A 15624-nucleotide genomic window follows, 5' to 3' on the forward strand; every position below is an offset into this window, starting at 1 on the left:
AACATTTCGAGACACTTGACTTAAGTCACTGCTTTCAATTGACTTGACTCAGGTCTTTTATACAAATAACTTTGGTTAAGAGTTCATAATGAGCAGTTTTTATATATAATTCGGTAATTTATTTTAATGTTTTGCACATGAAACAATTGGCTTGTTATATGTTGTGATTTTGGTATTTTTTAGTTGAGCTATTGCTCATAATCGGACCCAGGCAGTTAAGCAATTAAGTTTAACGTTTCATTTTTATGACTTGGATTTTAGTCATTTCATTTTTAGCACAAAAGCATACTACAGTGGCGTTTATTATTGTGAAATTTCTAATAGGACGTTAAATTTTATACACAACGCACAATAAGAAAATCAAACAAGTGCTTTAAACGTCGTCTTTATGCATTTCGTGAAGCTTTTCCTCCAAACGATATCCCATCAAGTCTTTCCTAAAACGAAAAATGTATGGCTTAAGATAAATTACTGGCCTAATAAAGTCGAGAGACTTGTTGATAAAATTGTAAACCAAGAGCAAGATTTCCTTTTAAAGTAAGTTTGCGGGGAATATCAAGCAAACAAAGTATTTTGAAACAGTAGAATACTCAATCGATTTATTTTGAATCTCCATAGCAATAGAAAAAAATGCTTTTCCATTATTTTGACTTTTTTCCCATTATTTTGACACTCCAGTTACAGATTGAAAATGATACATTTCAAAAACATCCTTTTAATGTCGGATGAGACTAAAAAAGGTCAAAAACCGTTTTTTATGTATTTTGAATCAAACGCGTTAACTGAAGACATCCTTTGTTTGTTACCTCTGTCAAAAATATATTCTACCACAGTATGGTTGTTTTAATATTGGTGAAAAGTGGCAAATTTTAACCTATATTCAACCTTACTTTCCTTTGAACAAAAGAGCGTACTTTGCCCTTGAAATAGAAAAACAATTTTAACGGTCACTGCCAGTGAACGTTAGCGCCCCACCTAGTGATGATTCCGACAACTCCATTGTGCTGATCCACGACCGGTAGGTGGCGCAGTCCGAGTGTGCGGAAAATAATGTAGGCCCTGTGTAAGGAGAAAGTGGCGGGAAGCGTCACGCATGAGCGGTTCGCGTAGGGCATCTGAAACAAAAGCACCGAGGTTTACAAAACTTGTTCAAGAGTTTATCACTGACTTGAGTTTTGGTACTTGGGATAAATGAAAGATTTAGGTTTGAATAGTGTAGAACAGCGGTTCCCAAAGTGGGGTCAGTACAGCAGTTTCAGAGGGTCCGCAAGGAGAATTCGTTTTTAAGCTTTTCAACATCAAGCTTTGGCGAATGTTTTTAAACATTATCTGTCATCATTATTAAAGCATATATTATATTGTACTACCTGCTGTCAGCCAATCGTTGGGGAACCGATGGTATAGGCTACTTAATATAAAAGTATTTTCAAGATTTTGCGACAACCCCAAAGCCATTAAACAATCATCTAAAAGTGTACCGGTAAGTAATGAAAAGGTCCTTAACATGTCAAGGTTTCAAATTTAAACAAACCCATAAATAATATTTTAAACTTTGAAAAAATTTAATCAAAAAGTGTATGTAAGTATTTTGTAAGTTTGGCCACAGACCTCAATAAAGTGTAAGTAATGAAAAGTTTCTAAACATGTCTTGGTTTACAATTTAAACAAACTGTAAATATTGCTTTGAACTAAACAAAGAACAATGTACACAAGTCATAAGTGACGACGACGTACACTTTTACATAACCACATAAAATATTCCTTAAGTATTCCTCCATTACAGCATAATTTATCTGGGGAAGCGTCAAATAGATTCACTAATTAATTAATTACTACTTGGTTTTAATTATTTTGGTGAAGGGTTACAAAAAAACTTACAATGTCGATGTACTTTTTCGACAGTTCTGGGTCGTTTAGAAGCTTTCTAATCTTCTCGTAGGTGCTTCGACTGTCAATCAAGCGATCCACGTGAATCTATGAATATAACAACATAAAAACGTCGCAAAATGCTCGTCATGTGTACAGTTGAAAAAACAGGTGATTGCCGATTTTTATGTGGTGTACCTAAACAACGGCGTTAAAAACGAACCATCAATTTACCTTTTTTGCACAATACCGTAAGAGCAATTATAACATTAAAAAAATAACTTAATGTACAGACCAGGGGTTCTTAAACTGGGGTCCATAAAGGTCTAATTGAAATATTAGTGTATTTAAGAAGTAATCAATTTTTTAAATAAAACAATTTAATTAAAAATAAAATGGTTTTGCACTGAATGTATTTAGATTCCATTTCACTTTCACATTTTTGAACCAAAATAAGCAAATTTATGAAGTCTTTTTGCACTGTAACGTAAATTTATGACGTAATTTTTTTCTACAGTGGTCCACGCGAGATGGAAGAAAATTTAAGGGGTCCGCGGTAAAAAAAGTTTAAGAACCCCTGGTATACAGTCGATTCATAAAATTGGTCAAAAAACAATTAAAATATGGTTACACTGGAGTCTTCACCTTCTGATATTCGATGTGTGAATCGCAGGTTTTGTCACAAGATCCACTTGGTTCATCAAGAAAGCACGTTTCGTGTTGCAGAAGCATACAAAGCTCAAGTCTGGAAATAAACGAAATTGTCCATGCTTGAAATGTATATTATAAGTTGAAACATTTTAAACATCCAATTTCAATACCGTTTCAAGCATTATAAAACAGTACTTTAAAATAACATGTGAAAAAAAAACTTTTTATGTACAGACTTCAGGATTTAATTTATCATACAAACAATACCAGTAGTAAAATATGATGCGCGAAATTCGCCTTACTCTAGTTCGGATTCAAAAATAATGTTGTACTGCAGAATGAATCAAAACAAATACGTACATTCAAGATAAAACTAAAAATATGCTTAAATAGTTATACTTAAACGACGTCACAAAGGCTATTATGACCTGTTAATTATCCCTCCGAAGACATTTCCCTGATCTGAGCTCACTACGATGGGGAATCCCCCGTGCGTGGAAGTGAGAAGCAATTTGGCGATGGTGGCGATATTGTCACACGGGTTCAGGCAGTCCACGTGCTTGCTCATGACGTCACTGACACGGTAGAGTTCCAAATTGAGGCTGAGCGAAAACAGGTGTTTTTGGTCAATTAACTATACATTCTGGAAATCAACTATAGTGGGGTGGAGTGGGCTAGCAACCTGTGTATACAAGGGATAAAGAAAAGTTGTCGATCTATTGCTTATCGTGACTCAAAGTCACAGCCGTTGAACAGAACATTTCGAAATTATATTTATATTTGTAACAAATAAATCAATAATATTTAAAATGTGACCAATGAACCTTAGATCAGTTGTTGTCAACCTTTTTAGGTTGCGGACCGGTGGACCTTCAAAAACCCAAGCCAAAATGTAATCACGACAAAAGTGTACAAACAGGAAAAGCAACTTGGACATACTTGTTTGAGATTAGTTTATAATTTACCTACGTTCACAGAGACTAAAACTTAAATGAAAACCACGCTGTTGCTCAAGGAATGTTGTCTTTTCAAAAAGTCGGTTCTACTTACCGGTGAACCTACCATTAACAAATTTATTTTGTATATATTTTTTTTGTACAACTAAAAGTATTTTTGGCTTTGACATACATATGAGCGAAAACACGTTTTGTTCAACCACAGAAAGAATGAATGTTTTCTTAGAAGTAAAGTTCTCCAACATATATTAACATGACAGACGTTTTAGCGAATTACATGCCCATAATAGTAATAAATCGTCAAAATTAAGATAGGTACACTATTCCGAGTTTTAGTGAGCCAAACGCAACTCGACATTTTTGTTTGCTTTTGTAAAACGACGCCAGGTGCGATTAATGGCGACGCACTCAGTTACTACACTTGCTGTACGTGCAATGTTTAACGTAGAGTATTATTGTATAATAAACTACAAAATATTTAAAATTTGAAAAGAAAATTGAAATACGTTTATTAAAAAGCCCAAAGCTTTCGATCTAAAGCAGTGATTTATACCCTAAAAACGTAAATACAATTTTTTTCAAAAATAGAAGGTAAACAAAGACCTCATATTCACAAACCCACGAGGTTGACAACATCAATGGGGGTTCAATTTCCCTTATTCTAACTTGGGATTTCTAAGTTTACGCTACAGCAAATTTTAGTCTATTAACCTGGAAGAAATGTTAAAACGGTTCAATTTCATCTGTATATAATTGCTTGTTTGAGTACAGTAATGACGTCATTTGGTATCGGATCGCGATACTTGTCGGGTATCGGAACAAGATGTGACGTATCGGCCATCTCTGCCTACAACTATAAGATTCTACTTCTTCAAAGCTTATTGTTTATTCTCACAGTTTTTGCCCATCCTTGTACACCACTGGTTCTGCGTCTAGAAACGGAATGCACTTCAACTCCAGGATCGAATGATAGATCGGGTGAGTGAAGTAATCGCCAACCCATTTTGACGTCATAATGGCCGACATGATGGGCAGCAAAAATCTGATGTCGTTGGTGATTTCAACCTGGAAATAAAATCAAGCGATTTACAGCGTTGACCGACAAGTAGATGCACCTGAATTGTTGGATATTTAAAAAAAATATTTCATTTGGAAGTTTGGTGTCGTATTTGTGATGAATTTGATATTATTTTTCTTTTCTTTTTTTCTTTTAGATAAATTTGATATTGTTAACCTGTCTAAAAAAGTAAAATTGTTTGTCGGCTTTGCGGAGAAAATGTGTGTTGCATTGCAAATCAAACTTTAATTAAGTAATACATTGCAATTCATTCCCAACTTTGTACCAAGAGAAAAAGTGGCCACAAACGCACATAAGTAAGATAGTTTGGCCTTGAGGTAAACTTATTGCCATGGACTAAACCAGTGCTTTCCAAAACTGTTTTCGGGAGTGCCCCAATGAAAGGTTGTCAGTTTAAAATTAATTCCAAAAACATCAATGGAATAATGCTAAGCAAGTGAAACCATCTCAATATACTTGGCTGTATATATTAGTTTACTATTTTTTTTAGTTTTTTTTCATTTCACATCGGTCTTTGTGTAAGTTGAGTTTATTGCAAGGGACCGCGAATCCATGAAAAATGTTTTTTCAACACTACTGGCCTAAACAAAGTATTCAGCTATGCGGTCCGTTTTTCAGCGCTAGAACGATATTACTGAAATGACAACGCAGCGGAAATATAAACACGTTAAGGTCACAACAAGCGTAGTAAACTAAGCTGGAAATGTGGTATTTATACATTTGATTCATACAAATGCCAATTCACAATATTTTATGCTAAAAATAACAACGTTCCGATGGCAAAATCAAGCTAGTTTATCCCCGATAACGCGAGGTCAGTGATTAAAAATGGCAATTTTAAACCACCAGGCATTTCAAGCAAACAAAGATACCCTGCATTCGTAATATCAGCCCTGAGTATGTTTCCCGACAACTATGTCGATTTTCATTCAAGCGGTCGTGTATATTCACGTTGTGTTGACAAGTAAACAATATACTTTCATAACTTTCACTTCGATTATATCGCCCGAACAACTGAAAGACCTTGGTAGTGCTCAACATGCTTCAGACTTTTTTGGATCTTTTTAAAAGTGCAAAGTATGGAAAGCATTTTACTAATGTAGAATTTGTTCAAATTTGTTTAATGCTAGCCTGGTCTCTGTATTGTTCTCAAAATAAGTCTCGAATTGTTTTTTTAATACTTATTTTTTAATTTTTGTTAAAGTTCAGAAATTTTTTCGCTGTGCCAATCTCAACAAACCATAACATATGAACTACTAACACACTTTTTTTTTGCTTGTAAGCCAATCGACTAACAAAAAGAAGGAAACAAATCGACCTTTACTTACCATTATTACGGTCAGTGACATCGTAAGACGGGACACACCCCCAAAGAATGAGGCTGCACCAATCAGAGCCATCGTTCCGGGGTCAATCCACGCCCAGTAGGGGTCACCATCAGGTGAGTGGAAGCCGAACCACGTGACCATAGCTTGACCAATGATGCGTCCGTATAATCCACCAATCAAGCTGTGACACGTAGCAATGTTAAACGAAGTAAATTGTTTGTTTGAGGAAATCAGAAAAGGTTTTGTATAGCTACTAACCAATTTGCAAGCATTTTGGAATTTGGGATGTTGGCCGTTTGTTTTGACATGCAAAAGTAAGAACGCTACTAGACCGGGTGGTTTTGTCATTTCAAAAAAAAAAATGCAACTACAGACGGGAAACGAAAGAATGATTTACCTGATTTTAAATGTATCTATATTTAGTTCAATATCGGAAAATATTGGGGTATTTTCCGATGGTTTGTTAAATATAAAAATTAAAAGCGCTTGCAAAACTAAATAATTATGTCGAAAGTCAAGTGTCCCCCCAAAAAAAGAGTTTAATTTTGCGACAGAGGCATTGTTTAGCTGCTTTCTCAAATTAAATCATGTTGTTTATCTTAAGTCACTCTATTAAATCATGATTGATTTTACATCTTGAGTCACTCTACAATTTAAAAAGTTATCAAACGTAAAGTGTAAGTTGACAAAGGCCACACTTTAAGTACTCAATAAGTAACGCGATAATCGTTATTCGGCCGATTGAGTAAAATAGCCTCTTCCCAACCACTTATACAAAGTAGTCACACAAATAATTCCCAATCACACATTTATATTAAACTGCAGCTACGACCAGTAAAGGACTCACAGCATAGGGACCACGAGTCCGCTTGATATAGAGGTCCCGGCAGCCCAGCAAGCCAGCAGGTAGTAAATGACGAGGACGGTTATAAGCACGTCGATGCCGAACTGGTTGTGAGTTCCGTTTGAGAAGAGATGCTTAATCGCTTGCTCCCCAGTAACAAATAACAACGTGGCGGCTGTAAAGGACAACATTTAAACTTGGTTTCCATATACAGGTAAACCGCCCATATCTCTTATCCTCCGAAAAAGTGATACTGGCAAATCTCTAGTTTTCAAATTTTCTTAAGAATTATATTTATAGGTGACGTCATTTGGCATCGGATCCAACGACGTAATATTTGTCCAAAATATCTGGTAAGTTGGTAACGCACTGGTTCTCAAAATTATTTCCTTGCGACGCCTTTCAACAGTTTTTTTGGTCTTGTGCACCCAGCGATCGAATAATTACTAATTTTAAAATCGTTTTTGTCGTAAAAATAAAGCCAATTGCTGCAGTTCTATAAATAAGTTCTAAAACACATGTAAGGGAAGATATCATATGCAGTTTTTAAGCACTTCTTTTCTGGAATTCAATTTAGCTACGAAACGAAATCTTTGCGACGCCGTTGCAAATTGAAATAAATAGGGCCTCGCGACCTAGAGTTTCAGAACCACCGTGCTGTGTTGTGCATATCCATACCTTCATGGTGTCTGATGTCTTGGTAAAGGATTAGGGAAGGTATGTTTACCAATTCAAGATGTGTAAACATAGGTTTTTGTGTATAAAAAGATAAACAATTAGTAAAAAGTAACCCGGATTAGAATCTGTATGTATCATTTGTGAACGAACGACTCCGATTATAAACACAAGTGCTTTGTAATCTCTAACAACTAAATTGCTTAAAACATTCCTGACCAGGAACATCAAACTAAGTAACTAATGAAACTTAGATTCAAACTTGTACATTTTGAGCCTTTTTAAAATTACGGCGTTTAATTACTGTAAAAGGTAATTGTTTTTCCAACTTTTAGTGACACGTGATTAACTTCGGGTTTGATTTCTTTTAAGCCAGCTATTTTGTATTTTTAGATTTTACCTTCGTTGTATGTTTTATTGTTGACGACCAAGTCCCCATCAACGTTCCAATCCTGACCAACAGGGCATGTGTATGTCTTCACAGTGTCTTCGGTTTGTGGAGGCAGGTTCTCTTGCTTTGACAACCACGTACATTGTGGACTAAATATAAGCAAAAATTAAATTAGTAAAATATGTAATATAAATGCAACAATCAACGTATTAACTATAACTCTACTATTTAATGAAAAATACTACAAAAACACATCATTAAAAGTGTCATTGGCCTCAAGAAAACGTGATAAACCTAGGAGTGACATCTGCTAAATAAGGAAGAGGCATCGCAAGAAAAAAAGTTTGAAAACCACTGTACAAAAGTAAACCTACTTTTTATCTGCTGTGATTCCGTCCAGAATATTGCATTCATAGCGAGTACAGGAAAAAGCGGCAGGCAGAAGAACTGTTATTGTTGCCGTGATAAACTAAAAGTAGTGGAACACTATTTTTAACAATAGTTGTGCTAAGTTTCGATAATTAAGATACATTTTTTAAAAGACACTGTTAAGGCTTTTAATACAAACCAGTTAAACAAACATAATATTTTCATAAAAATAAATGTTCCATTTATTTTCAATTGCAAATATAGACAAAAAATATACTCTTTTTTACTTGAACATTACTACTAATATTCGTTACATTTGAAATACCTGCTATACGAATCACATTATCTACATTTTGTTTGTACACTCACCATAATAAGACAGGGTTCCAAAAACCTGATGATGTTCTTCTTTCGATCGGAGGTGAATTTGCTGAGGAGTTTTCTTCGGTTGCGAGCAATCTTAACATTGATGAAGACGAACAATGCACCTAAAAGTCCTCCAAAGACCCCAAGGATCACACTCGGAATAAAAGCAAGGATGTTGCTTTCAAAATCATTCTTGACCTGAAAATATTTTCTAAGTTAGGAGACAGATGTTTCCACAAGAGAGACATATTTTCTAATGATAAGTATATCTCTCTTAAAAAAAACTGTCTTTGATTGTTATTTGTCTCAAAAAAGTCTAGACTCAGATCATTGTAGTCAATTATTTGCAAAGGCCAGATTATGTATTTTAATTAAGGAAATAACCAGCCGTTTAATTCATTCTTGTCATTTAGTTATTCTCAACATTAAACATCTTTCGTAAGCTAATTCATAATGCTGTTTTTTAAGCTTTAAAATAAAATTTATGGTGTGTCATGTTAATGTTGGTACAAGAACATATAAACAAACCAGATTTTACATAAAAAAAATTCAAAAAAAAAACTGCTTACTGTTCAATCAATAAGCTCTATCTGGGACAAAGAAAAAAATTAAATTCCATTTAATTCTATCTAAAGTAAAGAAAAAATAAATTAAACCAATTCTTGCAAAAAAGCGACAAAAGTAAAGCAAAAAAAAAAACTTTTTAGGCGGAAAATAATAACAACTACAAACGCTCGTGTAAACTTCACCTCAAACATGATGTTGGCCTCTGTTTTAAACAACCCGAAATCTCCCTGGTATTGGAAACCGGAGAAGGCCGAGTTGAATAGGTCTGTTGTGAAAGTTGAGACCATACAACAGAAGAAGGTCTGCCATGAGAGCTTCATGTTCCAGAAAGAAGACACTTCTTCCATGGAGAAGAGAAGTCCACCCACCGGAGCCCCGAACGCCGAAGCAACCCCGGCAGCAACTCCAGCAGAAATAAAGTTCCTCCTGTATAAACAAAGAATACACATTGTTTGCTTAGAAAAGCTTCTAAACTAAAACTTTTTTGTAAGCAGATTTAATTAATTTTTAAGAATAAATCTTAACAGTTACATGACCTTATGATGCTAAATAAAAATCAGTATGAAATTTAGCTGAAAAGATCAATGTCAATTTTGGAAGAAATCCTTATAAATTTTTTAAACGAAAAAGAAACACACAAATAAACAAGAAATAACAATTAGATTTAAAAAAACTTGAAAAAGAAATATCGTTTCGCTCAATAAAACCCAGTTAATATTTTTAAACTGTTTGTTTTACTTTTAAAAAACATGTAAATGCGAATAAAAAAAATTAAGCAAATTTAATAAATTTTAAAGAGCAAATCTTAACAGGTTCATGAACTTATGATGCAAAATAAAAATTGATATAAACTTTTGCTACAAAAGATCAATGCTAATTTTGGCAGAAATCCTTATAAATTTTGATGAAAAAAACAAATACCTGAAGAAGGAGGAACTAACATCTTTGTTTGAAATATATGTTTTTGCTTAATAAATTCTAATAAATATTAGGAAACCTGTTGTTTCACATTTTTACCCATGTAATGCACACAAACCTGTCTTCAGAGTTTCTGAACCGTTGGAAATAGTTTGGATGAATTCCAAGCGAGTTTGACTTAAACTGGCTCAAACCTGCCCCAATTAGGCCCCTGTAAATCCAAATAAATATCAGTAAATAAATCAAACTGGTACATTTTATAAAATAACAAGATAGTCAATTAAATTTTATTTCTAAATATGTAATTGGTAACAAGGATTTAGGCATTAGAGATGTAGACCCCTCCTTTTTAAGACATATTTGCATAATTTACACAACATACAAATATATATTAAAAATAATGTGTGTAGAAATGCTAGAAAGCATGTAAATTTAAGTTTATTGGAGATATTCAACAGTTGAAAGCCACAAATTTGTTAAATAAATTGTATTGCGAGCTTGCTTTAAGTAGGTACTAGTGAAACAACGGACTAACCCAAGATGAATCATTGGTCCCTCTGGTCCGACAGGCATCCCTGCACCAACAGCAAAAACACAAGACACAAACTTCACAACCATGGTGCGGATGTTAAATATGTGCCGGATAATTGTTCCGTTAAGGAAACCTATTAACTCTGGAATCCCAGAGCCACCTGCTGATGGACGATACCACTGCAATAAAATAACTTTTTTTAATGTGGTTCATACAGGGGTCTACCATGAAAAAACACTATATATTGTGTAGAAACTGGTACTCGTACTTCAGTAACAATTGAACTTGCAAATTTGTATACTAACTAAAAACATGAAAAATAAGTTCTAATAAGCTGATTCACAATTTTAATTTTAATTAAAAATTCTACCATACAGAGTATACCGGTAATTGTACAATTTTCAAATAAAATTTAATTAGATATGAAGCGCACAATATTAAATTCAATCAAAATACTTTTTCCTATAAAGGAGTGTTCAGCGCAAATCAAAGTTGTGTCTTTAAAGTTTAAATTAATTGAAATCTGTTGTAAAATTCTCACCACAACAAAAGCTGCTCCAGGGATAAGAAAGATAAGACTGTAGCCGACCGCAAATATCCAGGCTAAAGCCAAGCTATCCTATAAAGACACAAGTAAAAATATTAACAAAAATTTGAAACAACTACTCACAGAAGAGTTGGATCAATTGTAATTTGTAATTGTTTTTGATGTAACTAATTACAGGTTTTAATGTAATTGTAATGCAATTGAGGCATTTTTAATTCTAGTTGTAATTTGCTAAAATTTTGGCTCAATGCATTGATATTGAGAAAATTCAAAAGGAGAAAAATTGTAATTTCAAAGGAGAAAATTGTAATTGGTGCAATTAATTACAGTTTTTTATGTAATTGGAATCGTTATGTAATTGAAACATTTAAGGGAGTAATTGTAATTGCACTAATTTAATGTAATTGATCCAACTATTATTCCTAGTACATTTTTTCACCTCTAAATACTTTGCAGTATATTCCCACTTTGTGTTTGAGATGAGATCAATACACTGGTGAAGAAGAAATCCGATTATTCCAACAACAAATCCAATCATTCCCATCATGACCCATCTGTCCCAATCTAACCTGTAAAATAAAAAGTATTTATATGATTGTACAGTTTAAAAATAAATATGAATAGCCATTTACTTATTCAGGTCAATATTATCAAAAACTAGAGTAAGGAAATATTTTCAAATACAGATAAATCATTTATTAGCCTAGTTATTTAAACATTAGATATACAATACATATTTTGGTAACACATTTCAAATAATGCATTAATCTAACAATTTTTTTTCAAGCTCTAACTATCCATGAATCCTTGTTGATGCAGGACAAGTTAAAAATAAGAAGCACCATACTTAAAAAGCGCCACAATGAAACACAATAGGGTTGAGGTTATGCAATATACATTGTTCTATTTTTTAAACGAAATAAAGATAAACAAGATTACCTGCGAGGTTGTTTTCGAATCCATGCTTGGTAGGAATCACTCCAAGGTGGAAGGTAATCCAAACTATCGTATCTTAAAAAATACACAACAAATAGGCTTAAACAGTAATTAGGTATGGTGATAATGTAAAATTTATGATATGACTCTTTGAGAAATTTGGACATGTGACTTCATTTACAGATAAATAAATACCCAAACAATCTGGTAACATTCGTGTGTTTTGTTCAATTTAAATTCACTCTTTGTATGGGCAATCCAAAATAGATTTGTGAATAAATGTTTTACTAATTGCTGTTTACCCCTGGTAACAATTCATAACTTGGGAGACGGTGTTTTTGATAACTTTACATAAATTATATATTTGGGTATCAAAGCAAAATTTGTAGTTTGGTGATTATGTGGTTGGGTAAACAAAATTACATTTTTTTATGAAGCACGAATCAATTCAACAGTTGTTGTAGGCTTAAATTTTCTTGAGTAATAAGTATATTATAATAACCGGTAGAACTAAGTGACTGAAAACGCGAGTTACGAAACAATTCAGCCGAAAGAAGTGCTTCCAACAATGCATTCTGGAAAGGCTCTAAGATTGAGTTACGCCCACCTTTGGGCACTACTGGCCTATTTGATGTACGAAGGGCGAAGGCCTATTCCATAGTTTACGTTTATTGTAAAAGTAAGAACCAACGTTCGCGTGTTTATGTGTTTTAATGCGACCAATTTGAATGGCTCTGCAACTTAAGTAGTCGGTAAGTCGGTTTCGTTCTTTAACGAACAAATGAACATTATGACGACTAAATCGAAGTTCACTCACTTGACAAGTTCTTCGCGCTCTTTTTGGTTGTATTTGTGATTGACGTAAACGCTCTCGTATTCTCTCCCGCGTGTAAAGAATCCTGCACCACACAATTAAATCGTAAACAAGAGTCTGTTTCTGAGTAAGATAGGGTTTTCTTAGTAAAAAAATAAAACACAATCACACGAAACACAGATCATAGTACTAGGAAAACAGATTTAAAAATTCTCGAAATTAATTCTTTATAAATTTGTGACGCCGTATTTTTCGACAGCAGCATTTTACATTACTATAGAACAGGGTGGTCCAAACCCAGGCCCGTGGGTCGCATGTGGCCATCCCATTTGTGGCCCGCGGAACATTGTTTATTAGAGTGATGCTCAAAAAAAAAATTTTTAATTTTTCTTTTCACGTACCGTTCAAACGTTTCTTGCAATGAAACTCAGTTATAATAATAAATCTTAGAAAGTCAAATTTATTATATTAAGAAAAATAAGTTCGTAGTCTGTTATGCCTAGCCCGTAAAAAATATATATTCTGATCACAAACGCTTACAAACTTAAACAAGATGTGCTAAACATTACAATGATTTAACGTCAAATCCTGACTTTTACCGAACGATCAGTGCGTATATGGCAACCATGAATTAGGCGCCTTTGGAATAACTTTGCGACATATAACATTAGTAACTATTGAGATCAGATAAGGTCAGGTACCCCTCTATATTCACATGTTAACAATGCCGAAATTTAGATATGCCAATAGCTTTATCAAGAAAGTTGAAACAGAAATATTAGTTGAATTTACAAACCTGTGTTATCATGCTCTGCAAGGTGCGAATCGTCTGTTACGTCATAGTCGCCATAGTCAAACGCAAGTTTCCGATTGGTTGAAATAGCCGATGTTTCCGAAATCTTTTCTTTCCCATTTGATTCCAACTCAATAACCTCAGTTTGTTCGGTTTCCATTTGAATCAGTATCTTAACGAAATTAAATTGCCTTGCAGTTTAAGTCTCAGCCCGCAATACCATTGGCTGCGGTATCTAATTGCTTAGAAAGGGTGTTGTACTGATGCGACTAACAAACTGAGACCGACGTTTAAAGCCCATTGTTATTGAGCAAACATCGCCGCCCCAATGCGCAAGTACTTACTGGTATTTGTTAATATTTACCGGATTGTAGCAAAAGGCAACACGTAGTTTACGCACTGAGTCTATGATTTATTTGGCCCGCAATTTCAAATTGAAACTATGTGGATCAGCCTTATGTTAACCTATTCGTCGAATCGTAGTATAAACAAAAATCGGAAAAAAATTCTCTCCACAAGAAGGAAAACAATGATAAATAAACATTGGAAAGGCCGTGCTCCCGAATTGTAATATTAGACTCCATCGTTTATATTGCAAAAAGTTTCAACAGTTCGTATTTCAATTCCATAATTGTTTTTTTCTAAGTTGATTTGTATGGGTAATAGACAGGGGGTGAAATCCATGGGGAAATTAGTTAAATTCGTAATCACAAGAGTTTAAACTATATAATATAAGTTTATGTTAGAAAACGAGTTAAAGACGCTTTCCATTTAGGACGATTGCTATATTACAGTAAACTTATGAACTACTGTTACCAGTACACAACGATACCCTGCATCAAAAGTTTAACACATTTAAACACACCCTGTAAACCAGGGATCAGCAACCTTTTTCTAGTCGCGGGCCAAAACCAAACTCAGAAAGACCTCTGCGGGCCTCACAGAATGATAACTAAGAATTATGTTATTTTCATGTTAGAACAACTGTGAATCAGGCGGGACTCTGATCGTTTTTGCAATTAAAAACGTGTTTAATTACATTAAAGGAGGCAGTAAAGTATTGGCGCCAAGTGCGAAAAAAAAACGTTTAACACGTCGTCATCCAAACTACTAATGAAAAGTGTAATAAAATGCTTTGAGGGAACGCGATAACATTTAAAGTTAATCTAGCTCAGTGTTGGTTAAGCTTTTTAAATCAAGTAACAACTGGCGAGCCAATCAAGCGCCATCTTTTTTTTGGTGTACCGGTATTTCTTTTAAATTTCTTGCAAGTTTTATTACATTGGCGTAAATAAATGTTAAAAAAATATATGTCGCAGATCTAGTTGAAAAGACCGCATCAAAACGTAAACAAACCGGACGAAGAATGATGATTCGCGCTAAGCGCTAAAATTTTTCGCACTTACGTAGTCAAAATAGTAAAAAAGTATGTGAAATAGACTCGTGCCTAATTTGTCAAAGCCGGCGGGCCGGATGAATTACATCGGCGGGCCGCGGGCCGTAGGTTGCCGGCCCCTGCTGTAAACAATACAACTGTTATTGTATTTTATTATTAGTGGTACTAAACGAAAAAGTGTATTTTCTCAAACTTTACTAAATGTTAATACAACCTTTTTTGCGCGAAATACTATCCGATTAAAATGTTTTTGTCTGTTTCACGAATCTACATGGGGCTATGTCTACTATGGCACGTCCCACCGTGCGATTCAAAAAGCTCTACAAAGTACAATCTGTTAAATCAGACATTTATGTGCCGTAAATTCGAACAATATCGGTATCTTTTATACGCCCAATGCGTTTCGCATCGTTTTATAGTGAAAACTTTGCCAATCTAACCAACCTTTTTTTTGCGCTTAGCGCGATTGACTGCATTTCAGCTGCACATTCGCGCAGCAGTTACAACTGGTGTTCACGCTAATAAAAACTTTATAAGCAGACCCTGAAAATTTCCATTGTGCTTCATAAAAATTCTGGATCCTATCAAATGCTCACC

At 34.2% G+C, this 15624-nt stretch overlaps 1 protein-coding gene across 1 annotated transcript; it reads right to left on the minus strand.

Annotated features, from left to right (window-relative positions):
* Positions 1-373: 373 nt before the first annotated feature.
* LOC146163207 (chloride channel protein C-like) lies at positions 374-13791 on the minus strand. The gene is made up of 19 exons (XM_083382988.1): positions 13635-13791; positions 12842-12923; positions 12028-12099; positions 11528-11657; positions 11083-11160; positions 10545-10720; positions 10128-10220; positions 9274-9517; positions 8528-8722; positions 8164-8258; positions 7799-7938; positions 6727-6898; positions 5880-6060; positions 4369-4538; positions 2946-3119; positions 2512-2611; positions 1879-1974; positions 976-1115; positions 374-437 (listed from the first exon to the last, which is right to left on the minus strand). Exons 1-19 carry the CDS (start codon positions 13789-13791, stop codon positions 374-376), a joined length of 2559 nt encoding a protein of 852 aa, XP_083239114.1.
* Positions 13792-15624: the final 1833 nt, after the last annotated feature.

Source organism: Ascidiella aspersa, chromosome 2 (genome assembly GCF_963924565.1).
Source record: "Ascidiella aspersa chromosome 2, kaAscAspe10.2, whole genome shotgun sequence".
Taxonomy (NCBI): domain Eukaryota; kingdom Metazoa; phylum Chordata; class Ascidiacea; order Phlebobranchia; family Ascidiidae; genus Ascidiella; species Ascidiella aspersa.

What these genes read in the sequence shown, in the direction of transcription:
- LOC146163207 (XM_083382988.1), bottom strand. Translation starts at nt 13,791, where the DNA reads ATGGAAACCGAACAAACTGAGGTTATTGAGTTGGAATCAAATGGGAAA. An exon ending in GGAATCACAGCAGATAAAAA is followed by an intron (nt 7,939 to 8,163) that starts GTAGGTTTACTT and finishes GCTTATATTTAG; the next exon opens with TCCACAATGTACGTGGTTGT. An exon ending in GGACTCGTGGTCCCTATGCT is followed by an intron (nt 6,061 to 6,726) that starts GTGAGTCCTTTA and finishes TACGTGTCACAG; the next exon opens with CTTGATTGGTGGATTATACG.